Source organism: Nanorana parkeri, unplaced genomic scaffold (genome assembly GCF_000935625.1).
Source record: "Nanorana parkeri isolate BGI_ZX_2015 unplaced genomic scaffold, ASM93562v1 scaffold380, whole genome shotgun sequence".
NCBI lineage: Eukaryota > Metazoa > Chordata > Amphibia > Anura > Dicroglossidae > Nanorana > Nanorana parkeri.
The window spans coordinates 1,137,752-1,150,082 of record NW_017306648.1 but is presented as its reverse complement, the minus strand read 5'-3'; the positions used below and the strand labels follow the sequence as shown (position 1 = coordinate 1,150,082).

Sequence of the window (12,331 nt, the reverse complement as noted above, 5' to 3'; positions counted from 1 at the left end):
GTAATGTGCAAAGTGCAGTAACCCCGAGAGATTCTGCATCAATTGGTTCACTAATGCACCACCTATGTCAGAGATGTGACATATTTTTCAATGAGCAGAATATCAAGCAGTGCATGAGTTAGGCCCCGTTCACATGAGGACTTATGCTACATTCTGGATTTCCCGAGGCAAGAACCTACGAGTTCTTGTGGTAGTAATCCCAGGTGTCCCTGTTCAGATGCAGCCGCTGTGCCCATTCAAGTTAATGACAGTGTGATAGCAGCTGCATCTGTCAGTGGCTGTGTGTAATTGTACATCCAGGGACAATCATCTATGCCAAACCGCATGTCATTGTACCATGTACAATTACATGTGGACTGCCGCTAGCAGATGTGGCCGCTTTATAATTCTTATATCTGTCAGGGACTACAGTTGTGAGATCAGTATACTGAGGTCTGCACACCTGCTGTTCTTTATTTTAAACACTAAAGGACACATCAGGAGGAGGGGGAACACTCAGAGGTTGGCAGAAATACTCAGGAATTATGGCAAGGAGATCTCACTGCTGAAGGACCCCAGAACATACAAGAAGCCATTCGGCGATTCTGCTCTTCAGACACATATAATTGAAATATCACTAGTTCCTCACCCCAATGTAATTGAGATGAAGAGGTAGGCATGTTTGTAGTCCCATCCTGGGGTGACTAAAATGGCTGTCTCTATAGATGCAGTGGAGTAAGTGAGCGAACCAACCCTAGGACAGGAAGTGTGTTGTTTACAGGATCGCCAGGTAAAAATAAAAGTCAGAAAAAAGGAAACTAATGCAGTCATCAAATTTAAAGACTAGTAAGCTGCAATATATAAAATGTTTGTATTTGCGTTTAAATATGCTTTAAAGAAGAACTCCGGAAAAATAAAACTTACCCTTGCAGTGGGCCTACCCCACTGGGAGCTCATTTTGTCTAGGGGCCCTCAAATAAAGCAATTTTACCTGATCCTCCAGCCTGCGGCAGTCAGCGCTCACCTCTTTTCCCCTCCACTCTGGCTATTGGACGTCTCTTGGTGTCCTCACCTCTAAAGCAGGTCAAGAGACCTGCATAAAACGTGATGATGTCAGCGGTCCTTAGGCCGCTGGAGTCCAGGGAAGAGAAGACCAGTCTAGCAGCTTGGAGAGAGGATCAGGCGAGTAAAAACAGCTTTATTTGAACCCTGTAGACAAAACGAGCACTTAACCCTTGCAGTGCAGGAGTAGCCGCAATCCAAGGGTAAGTTTCTGATTTTCCCAGAGATCTTCTTAACTCACCAGCAACTAGCAAACACTGTGTGGACTGCTCCTTTAAGAAAATCCAAGGACATGATGTGACTCTAGACTCAAAATTCTTTACAATGAGAACCAGATTGGTTTGGATGTCCATAGATTTGATCTGAAAATTTTATCGTATATGGAAATAATATCTTTTGAGTCATGCCACATCCATTATTTTTGTTCATTAACCAGCAGAACATCAATATAGATTTTGGTCTATAAACAATCAGATAGTTTCCTTTTGAATTCGCTGAAAAAAACCGCCCACCCACACTATGATCTTTCTTCAATTCCAGTGAAATACATTTTCTAAAATCGAACCATTGGGACTACAAAAATCCCGGTACCATCACAGGAAAATACTCTTTAAAAACAGTCAGTTTTTCCAAACAAATTTTAAAATAACAAAAAGAAAATTTGGTGCATGTGGCCTGATTTTGTGTTTGCAAAGAAGAGCTCAAATCATAATTAATCTATCATTGATCAAGCTTTTGAAATCTGACGGTATGGTTACTGCACTTTGTACTGGCTTACTGTAGGGGTCATTTTGAATGTAGGTTAACAGAAACTCCAAAGCAGACAAATGTGACACTCCAAAACATGACAGATACAGAAGAGCCTGTATGATAATAATGATTTCACTTGCTAGTAACCAGGCAAGATGGAAACGTCAGATTGGCATGGAGCTGCATTTTTAAATCCCAGGCACAGATTACAGAATGGAGAGTGTGCTGCAAAACTCTTTTTTACACTCCCGTATATAAGACACTACACCCAACCTGATTGCTATGGATGTCTGTATTTAGATAAAACACAGTTAAAGTTTTATTTTATACATTTAAAATTTGAATAAATAAAAAAAACTGTTTCTTGGTGTAAAAGCTATAACAATAAAACCTAAAATCCAGGACCAACATGACCTCATCAGGAAGAGATGGCGAGTTTCTGGATGGCCCCACCTTGGCAGACAGCGTTCTCTTCTTCCTTTTCAGCAGTTGTCGTGGTGGGCTGATTCAGCTGAGATGGTGGCCGTTCCTTGGCCAGTAGATTGTTCTTCTTTAAGAAGCATGCCTCCTGGTAGGGTGGTTGAATCGGGGGTTGGTTTGGGGGAATGTAGCAGTATTCTTTACCTGTGTCCAACTGACAAAGATGGGATTAGACAAAGTCACGTAAAGAAGTACATAGAGTTAACACCCTATAGTTTTTCACCAAAATAACTTTCCCTTTTTTCCATTTGCTCTCCCATCTCTAATTAATTTTCCAATTTATACCTATAAAAAAAAGTCTTCATTGTCGGTCTATTTTTTTCAGTCTCAAGTTTTCCAGCAAGTTTTTCTGGTGTGCAGTTCTGTGACTGATTTATGGTTATTCCTAAAATATGGCTATTCACCATTATAGGGATATTTTGTTAGCCGGGTATCCTGGTTCTCAAGTTAAGGTGCACCTGTAGTTTGCCCATACTGAATAGGAAATGGGTTCACTTTAATGAATTTAGCATTAGGGATGCACCGATACCACTTTTTTGGGTCTGAGTACGAGTACCGATACTTTTTTTAAGTACTCGCCGGTACCAATTACCGATACGTCTTGTTTTAGACATCCGAGCATTTGCACGAGTACGAGTACCCATGCAAATACTCGGTATCGCGGCCGATACCGATGCTTGTATCGGTGCATCCCTATTTAGCATAAACAGCAGATATTTGCCTTTCCAATCCAATACTGCCCTGCCAGAGAGATAACGAGTACTTCTGGGTATGGGGGAACACTTGACAATCCTACCCCCAGTGTTCCAAAATGCAGTCACTGGTGTCTGGGTAGGCAAATTAGAGTCCTAAAGTTCTGGCAGGAGGGAAATTGTGCGCAGTTGCAGGCAGACTGGTAGTGAATCAAAGAAGCCTAGAAGTGCATGGAAGGTAAGTACCTGTTGCTTACAATTCATAGAGTAAAGGAACCTGATGCTTTGCCCAGTATGGCAATTTACAGCAGCCATTTACCTGGAGAGGGTAAGTCCTGTCAGAGTCATAGGCGCTCAGGTCTCCGCATGCCAGGAAAGGCACAATCACACGGTTGGGTCCTTCTAGCTGGTTAAAATCGACATCTAATAAAAAATAAGACCAGAAATTTAAGCACAGCTTAGGGGAAAATGGGCACCTTTGTTAAATCTATATTCTATTCTATTATGGGAATAAATACTCAATTTTGTCTCTGGCAGCCATACTGCCTCAACATCCAGACCTGTATAAGCTGCCCTCACCATAGCAGTGGTCCAGAAGGGGATTGGACATGTTGGGTATGTAGCCATCTGGCGGGCTGTAACCTTGGCACACTACAAATGCTTCTGTAGAAAGAAAAACAAAATGTCAACAAAGTAAAAGTTATACAGATAAAAAGTTTTAGTCCACTCAAAAGTTGTATTTTAGTTGCAGGTGGAGCCTGGTGGGTTGAATTAACACCTGGCTTCCTATACATCTTGGCTTTTCTAACAGCAGGCTCTCTATGCTATAATTTCTAACTGTTTGTGTCCACCTGGGAGTTCTGGGTGTTCCACCCTACATTTGAGTGTTCAATATCTTCCTATTATATTCTCCATAAGTCAAACATCTACCAGGAAAGGTTGGAACCCCTAATAATGAATATAGTAATTGTACACAGCTGGGAACAGAGATCTCCCCAACAGAGTTCCCGAGTTCCAGATGTAGGAACGATCAGGTGGTATAACTCTACGACCTTTGTCTAAAATGGCAACATTTTAAGTAGATGTAAACACTAAATAAATGACAATGTTTAAAAAAAAAAAATACTTTATATCCTTTGTTGCATTTTAGTGCAGCAGATTTTCAGCCTCTTCCGGTCTACATGCTTTCCAACAATGGCTGCTTAGCATTTCTCAGGGTGGGTTTTCCGGCAGTGGACCATGCCTGTGTTATGCGTGTTGAAACAGCCACTTGCAGTCTCCATCAAAAGCCAAGTGCGACAGGTGACAACACAAAAACACAGCTGGGAGACAGGGACAGAGCATTGTCACCCTATTACAGAAAGTTTCGAATTTGCAGGGTCCTCTCCCTGCTAGTGAGAGCCTGCACACCATAATTCATAGCCCGTGTTTTTTCCAGTAACCAATTATCAGTTGTGCGCTTATGGTTTTTCGTTCTATTACAGAAAGTGCCTGAACAAGAACCTGCATTGCAGGACCACAAGGTATTCTTTTCATGATTCAAAATATAAAACAAAACTTTTAACATTTTATTACATTTGTACAGATACATCCACCAGAGTGAGTAAGGGTTAGTTCACACCATATGCAGTGCGTTCCGGTCCGATTCTGGCTGGAGCGCACTGCATTGCGGCCGCCTCACTTTTTTACCGGGCCGGAGAGGGTGTGGCGGGCCATTGAAGTGAATGGCAACGCAATGCGACCGCCCGCATGGGATCGCAAGGCACATTGTGCCTGCAGTGCAGTGCGATCAAAATGGAGCTTGCAGCATTTTGATCACACCGCACCGGACCGCACTGAAGGCACAATATGCCTTGCAATCCCGTGTGGGCGATCGCATTTCGGCCGGAGGGCGTGGCTACGGTGCCACTCACTTCAATGGCCCGCCACGCCCCCTCCAGCCCGGCAAAAAAGTGAGCCGGTCGCAATGCGAGGCAGTGCGTTCCGGCCAGATTCGGACCGAAACACACTGCTTATGGTGTGAACTAACCCTAAAAGCTTCCCTGACTCCATGTTCACAGGTTCAGATTCTGTGAACATGGAGGAGTCTGCTAGTAGTCTTAGGAATGTAATCAGCAGAGCAGATAGTTGCACCTGATGGATGCTAGGAAGAAAATTAAAGCCATACCATAGAGGAAAGCTGTCCATTAATTTGTGGATGCAACATTTTCAGGTTTGACAAATTTCCAATTGGACCCTTAACTTAATCCTCTGAAAGAGGGGCTGCAAGGCTCCAACTGAACGCTGGAAGCTGAATTGCCCATCGCCTAGGAAGCCGTGCTAGTTCTGGTGTAGGCATGCAGAATGTAGCAGCAAAGGGCTCTGCCTTGGAAGCAGCACTTCTTCCAATAGTCGGGAAGTAGCAGTCTAAGCTATACCAGGCGCTATCCGTTCTCACAAGTCCACTTTCAACCAACATCCAGTTTGCTAACAATCTACACACAGCTCTGCCCTAAACTACAAACACCACTTACCAATGCTGGAGTTTCGGCTGCTTCTGGGCTTGGCGCAGGTCACATCTCGAAAGAAGATCTTCAGCTGGGAGTACAGTAAGGTGACATCTTTCCCCCGAAATATCTGAAAACAGAAGACCCCATCTTGCTCACCAGGCCATTTCTGGTTCATATTCAACTGCAAAGACAAAGTCCACCATAGCACCCACCTTGGCTACAAATGTCCCTCCTTTCCTTAGTACATGAGTGGTGATGTTCAAAGCCTGCGGTAGAAAAGATACTTCAAAAATGTAATTCAAATTAAACATGTGTGCGTATTAATTTATTAGAAGAATAACTGCTTTAAAGCCCCATTCCGGGCTGCTGTTACATTTGCCCAGTTAGTGGGGTCCTGCATTGCATGAGATAAATCCTCGTTTGGCTAGGGGGAAAGGAAGAAGTACAGCGTATCCCTTGCTTCTACAGCACCCGGCACTCTGCTCCACTGTCCAAAATGCTCAGGTTGTCAGCAGGCTCTTTACATCCTCACATGCAAAGCAGGAATGCTGGTGCTGCATTATACATGATGACGTCAGAGAGTTGCAACTGGCCGGCAAGCAAAGTGAAGCAGCTTTGGGGGACTGCTCGCATGGAGAGAAGGAAGCCTACAGGAGTGAGGAATAAGATAACTATCTGCATGTATTCCTTTTCTCTCAAGCCAAATTAACCCACGCAGTGCGAGAGGGACTCCAATGCATGGGTCAATTTAACAGCAGCCTGGAGTGAAGCTTTAAGGTTCTGTACACAGTGCAGTGGAATGAAACAAAATGATTAAATATTATTAAACTAAATTATCAAAATAAATGATGCTACTAGAATGGAATGATTATAATGTCTTTGAAGTTTGCAATCCTGCACATAACACCGATATACAAAAAATAATATTTACAGTTACTTTCAATCTGCTGCAAGTGGATTTAGACTCACCGCAAGCAAGAGCTGAGCTTGAATATATTCATCGATATCATGCAGGCCAGTAACTACAGGACAAAAGACAGAGATGACATTAGAGAACCACACAATGCCCTCAACTACTGCTATATCAGAGGGTTAATGTTGTATAGACACCGTAAGGCCTGTTAAAGATTGCTTTTTCTTTTCCTGCAATCCTTCCCCTTTTACTGCAAAAATGTTCTCAGGTTATGAAAGTTAAAAAAGGAATGATGTGATGTTGATCCAGGGAAGTAAAAAGTAGATAGATTGCCAATAATAGAACACAAGATAATAAAAAAACAAAAAAAAAGGACACCATAAAGGCCAATCTATTGTGCTGGTGCACTGCTGTGCTATTCTTTGCAAATAGTAATGCAGCCTTAAACGCAAAACTCATATTCCTTGTCCTGAGATCACACAGCCACATCCCTCGTCAGTGCAGGCAAGAAAAGCACGCTGCAGCTCGATACTGGTTCTCGCAGAAACAATTGCCGCACAAACGACTGAGAACTCTATAAATAAGCCGTTTGGTGAAACATGTTAGAGTTGTAGGAGCCTGTGTTTGTTTACAGCATGTTTTGACTTCGGGAAGTAACATTGTCCAGCTTGTGATACCAGCAGTTTGTGCGGCCTTAAACGATTATTCAACTTTAAAAAAATGTAAATTAAAAAGTCTTAAAAAGGAGAACTATGGGGTTAGTGCTTTTCCCCATAGTTCTCCTTAGGGTAACGGGAGGACACAAACTAGCGTCCTCCCGTCACCCTAAGCTCAGTATACCGCGAGCTACAGCTCCCGGCATACTGAGACGCCGCAGCTGAAGCGGATCCCGACAATTATGTCTGGATCCGCCAAGCTGCGTGAGTGACAGCTGGCTCTGCCTATCTAGAGGCATTGCCAGCTGTACCTGCCCCGTCCGATCCGCCAGTCAGCGCTGGAGGATCGGAGCGGGGAGGGGGGAATCCAGCCCCTCCCCTGTCACGGCAGAGAGCCGTGACAGGATCGAGAGGTGAGCGAACGCCGGTATGTTTACGCTCACTTCCCGATCTACTGAGCCGACCTGTGACAGTCTCATTGTCACAGGTCAGCCAGAACTATGAGGTGAGTGAAAAACACTCACCTCATAGTTCTCCTTTAAACAAATAATATAGCATACAGGTGAAACTCGAATAATTAGAATATTGTGCAAAGTTAATTTATTTCACTAATGCAACTTAAAAGGTGAAACTAATATATGCGATAGACTCATTACATGCAAAGCAGATAGTTCAAGCCGTGATTTGTCATAATTGTGATGATTATGGCTTACAGCTCATGAAAACCCCAAGAACCCCAAATCCACAATCTCAAAAAAGTTGATTATTACATGCAATCAATAAAACAAGGATTGTACATAGAACAATATCGGACCTCTGAAAAGTACAAGCATGCATATGTACTCAGTACTTGGTTTGGGCCCCTTTTGCAGCACTTACTGCCATTACTTTTGCACGATATTCTAATTATTCGAGTTTCACCTGTATATAAAATTGTTGCACAAGTCATTTTGCAATTTAATGTTATTTTAAAAAAATATCTTTCCATTTTAAACTGTAGCTACTTCAATGTTCTAAATCATTTACTGATTCTGTGATTGGCTGACTCATTTCCCCCAGAAGTCTGCTCTAAAATGCAAGTACAATTTTTGGCATCCCTTGTAATAGGAATTTAAATTTTTGGTGAGATACTTCTTAAGGTTACTTACTACTAATGGGATGCAAACACTGCACCTTACACTATTAAAACACCGGAAACCCCACCAGCTCATTATAAGGAACCCAGACCCTACGATTCAGCAATCAGTCTGGAAAGGACATGCTGCAACCAACAGCTATTTCTTCAGAATAAAAACAGGTAAGAATCAGCAACAAAGTTTGTTAAAAGCCTTGCAATGTACATTGATCATCCAGAGGGGATTGATTTTATTCAACTAAAGTGAAAGGGAAAGCTACACTACAGGAAAGTAGCTAAATAACATTTGAAATACATGTAATTTGCTTTACTGACCAAATATTCATATTCCTGTTTTAGGCCAGTCTTGTGATCAAAATATCCCAGCAAGACAGCATAGCCAGATCCCTGACCTCTCTGCAGACTGCACTGCAGTTACACATAGAGACTGGTCTAAGAACCACCACAATCTGTTAATACAGAAAAATGGAAGCAGCATACAGATGAGATCATCATTCTGCTCTCCTCTACTGTCAGCATGTTCACTAACTGGACTGTGCAAAGTAATAGATCCTGATCTGCTCCTATTACTACCTTTCTGTCCCCAGGTCTGTGTGCTCCTGTAAAATGATTACAGGAGAAAAACGGAGAAACTATAACCTTTATTAAAAGACTTCTGTACAGAGCAGGAGTCAATTGATGACCCTGGAAGGAGGGTGCTACAGACAATGCAATTAATTACCATCTGGTGCCCCGTCACATACAACAAGGTCCGCTGGCTGACCCTCGAAGTGCTGTATTATCTCATGAGCTGTGGAAACCTAAAGGCAGAAAACCAAAATAGATTGCGGTTAAAGACCACATACGGCTTTGTAATATCTCTTGGTGCAAGTTATTAATACATTTTGGGCTTATGTCTACTTTTGCTTCCCAGTTCTGTTAAATGCTGATAGTGGTCCAACAGCTACAACGATTGTGGCCTCCTTTATCATAAGGGGCCGTCGGGCTCATAGCAATCATAACTAATGTTTCCAAGCAAACCAAGCCCAAGGTTGCATTGGGTCTCTCACAGCAGACAGTACCTTAGTAATATCTCCTTGAATTTGGATCACTCCAGGTAGCGGAGCCATGGCCTGTAGATCTACTGAAACAATCTTCACCTCTGATGTCTCATTATTAGCCCTAGACAAAGAAAAGCAATCATTTAGAGTGACACTGTTGGTACTTAAAAACTTTAAGATGTATTTTGGTTTTAAAGCAACAAAATCGCCACCTTCTATTGCAGCGTGCTCTTTAAAAAGGCACCCTGCAAAAATACTTACCTGCACGACAGGCAGCTACTTCTATCTTTGCTTTCTTAAAGAGCTACAGCAGCTAAGGAATCTTCTGCTTGCAACACACTTCCGGGTCTGTCAGATACCCATGTTCCTCTCTGCACACTGTGGTTATATTAGGTATGTTCTAATAAATTAGGGGCTGGCAGGTGGGACCACAGCATAAAGTGGGGACCAACCATCCATTATCCCTGAAGTGTGTCAGATGCTGAAGATTAGTTTAAGAAGGCAAAGATAGGAGTCACCACCTCCTAGTGACTAGTAAGTATTAGTGATTGTCTTCTGTAGGGTGCATAAAAAAATAAAAATATTTTGGTAGTTATAAATTCCTTTTAAAACCAAACTCCAGCTAAAACCTTTTGAGTTTTTTTACAGGGTGGAAAAGACTTGGAAACCTTTAGGCGATCCCTTAAGACTCATCTCTTCAGGGAAGTCTATCCCACCTCAACCTAACCACTGAACCATCACTTTCTCAAACTTTTCATCCCTACACAGCTACCTCCTCTTGTATCACTTCTCCCTCCCTTTTAGATTGTAAGCCCTCGGGGGCAGGGTCCTCCTTACCATCTTGTCTTGAATTGTATTGTGATTCTATTGTCTTCCGTATATTGTAAAGCGCTGTGCAAACTGTTGGCACTATATAAATCCTGTAATATAATAATAATAATAACAACAACCTCTGTTAAGTTGTTATTACCATCCAAGTCCTCATTGGGTTGATATCCCCTCTCCTCCTGTGTGGTCAATGGGCAGGTAAGTGAGGCAATCTCTTCAATGTGTACCCAAAGAACAATAAAAAAATATTTTACAGAGTTTAACTCTTCCACCCTCTATCCAAAAATAGAAAAGAAAAGTTTTGGCTGGGCATTAAACAAATGTTGCCCGTTTTTGCTTAGTGTGTAAGAGAAAAACATTTTACCTAAGCTTTCTGCTGAGAACCTGACTCCAACTGCCAGGGGCTGCACACAGGTCAACGGCTCTCTGTACACCTGGAAGACAGACATACATCAAGTTATGTCCATGGTTTCATGTCAATCAAATGGCACTAATTTCTAAGGTTTTTTTTAATAACAATAATCTGCGCTTTAAGGAAATAATCCTAGGTCAAAAAGTTGAAAAATAATTGATATTGAATCAACCAATTAATTAATAAGCTGCTATGTAAAGGAGCTGAAAGCTTCTGTAAATTCTTAATCAATAAACACAGTGCTGAATAAAATAATAAATAATGAAGTGAAAATATCTAGAATAAATGGAACAAATAAAGTGTATAGCTCAGAAATTCCTATTAAAGTATTAGATCAATCCACTTGATAAGTGAATAGTGTAATCAAAAAATTGATATAAGATAGTAGTAAAATATCTAAATGAATAACTAAATAAATCTAAGTGACAAAAGAAACAATCCGGTGTAAAGTGATACAGTGTAAAAAACAAACACTTGGTAGCAAAATCTGAAGAGTGGCATATACAATGTTACATCCTAATTCAGTCCCAAATGTAATAGGTAGTGTATTAGAAATGATGAATAAATATATAACAAACTCCTTTTAAAACAGTTCAAAACTAAATTCAATCCCAAGTGAATACAGCGATAAATAGTGAAACGAACTTCATCAATATGATTCAACCTCCATGTGAAAAACGACAGTGTCACTTAGATTATTTATTTAGTTATTAATTTAGATATTTTACCACTATCCTATATCATTTTTTTGATTACACTATTCACTTATCATGTGGATTGATGTAATACTTTAATTTTTGAGCTATGCACTTTATTTGTTCCATTTATTCTAGATATTTCACTTCATTATTTATTATTTATTTTATTCAGCGCTGTGTTTGATTAAGAACTCATTTCTAAAAGGCCTATTCATACTTCTCTGTTTTCATGCAGCAAAACAGATGCATTTTACTGCATCAAAACACATTACAATTAGAAATACCATTCTTTCCTATGTGGCTGGGTCACATATATGTGCTGCAGTTTAGTGTGAAAGGGGAAGGAAAACTATATAGGGACATTCACACTTAAGCATGTTCGTTATTACTTGTGCTGCTTACACACAGAACAGTGTGTAAGCAGCACAAGAAAGCCATCCACAACTCTGCCCCCGGATATATCTCAAACCTTGTCTCAAAATATCACCCTAACCGTCGCCTCCGCTCATCCCAAGACCTCCTGCTTTCCTCCGAGGATGTAAGCATAAACTACAAATCCCATCAGCAACTGTGGCAGTTTGACTGGTAGTTCTCAATGAAATACAAGTCCTTCCTTGGGATGGGAGGGAGAATCTGCAGGAGCCAGAGCATTGCACATGTGATCTACTGATCAGTGTTTTCCTGCCTCCAATGCAAAAAGAAAAATAAATGCATATGAGGAAGTGTGCATTTATTTATTTATGTTAAAAGTGGATATTAGCATTAGTTCACAAAGCGTGAACACAAGGAAAAGAAGCTTTATTTTAGACTGTAATTCTCAAATCTTTTTGGACTGAGCTAAAAATACATATCACGGTCTTTAATTGGACAGTGAAAAACCAGGGACAGATTGATAAAGTCAACGCTATGTTTACTCTGTGCTCTCCTTCTGACAGCAGGTTCTTTGTCAGCACATGTATATGCAGCACACCTGATTGGCCCATGCCTTTTCCCCTTTCTCTCCCTGTCACAGTGTTGCTATGTAGGAGATTACAAGAGGTGGATACCAAGTCAAAAAAGGGTGACATTACCAGTCCCTCCAGGAAGTGGGGTGCAAGGTACGGTAAGTTTTTTTTTTTTTTCTCAAATGCTTATTTAGCACTTTAGGTTTAGTTTTTTGGGTTTTTTTTTGGGGGGGGGGGGGGGGGTGAAAGGAAA

At 41.3% G+C, this 12,331-nt stretch overlaps 1 protein-coding gene across 1 annotated transcript in view; it reads right to left on the bottom strand.

The window, feature by feature from the left end:
• Nucleotides 1-2,102: 2,102 nt before the first annotated feature.
• The window catches only part of FTSJ1 (FtsJ RNA methyltransferase homolog 1 (E. coli)), a 12,621-nt gene continuing 2,392 nt past the window's right edge, over nt 2,103-12,331 (bottom strand). Inside the window, exons 3-11 of the mRNA XM_018559172.1 lie at nt 10,389-10,458; nt 9,218-9,317; nt 8,878-8,956; nt 6,422-6,474; nt 5,665-5,718; nt 5,477-5,579; nt 3,543-3,626; nt 3,283-3,386; nt 2,103-2,425 (exon numbers count right to left, since the gene is read on the bottom strand). Of these exons, the coding sequence (XP_018414674.1) occupies nt 2,210-2,425; nt 3,283-3,386; nt 3,543-3,626; nt 5,477-5,579; nt 5,665-5,718; nt 6,422-6,474; nt 8,878-8,956; nt 9,218-9,317; nt 10,389-10,458 (863 nt within the window). The 3' untranslated portion in view covers nt 2,103-2,209. The remainder of the gene's footprint in view (nt 2,426-3,282; nt 3,387-3,542; nt 3,627-5,476; nt 5,580-5,664; nt 5,719-6,421; nt 6,475-8,877; nt 8,957-9,217; nt 9,318-10,388; nt 10,459-12,331) is intronic.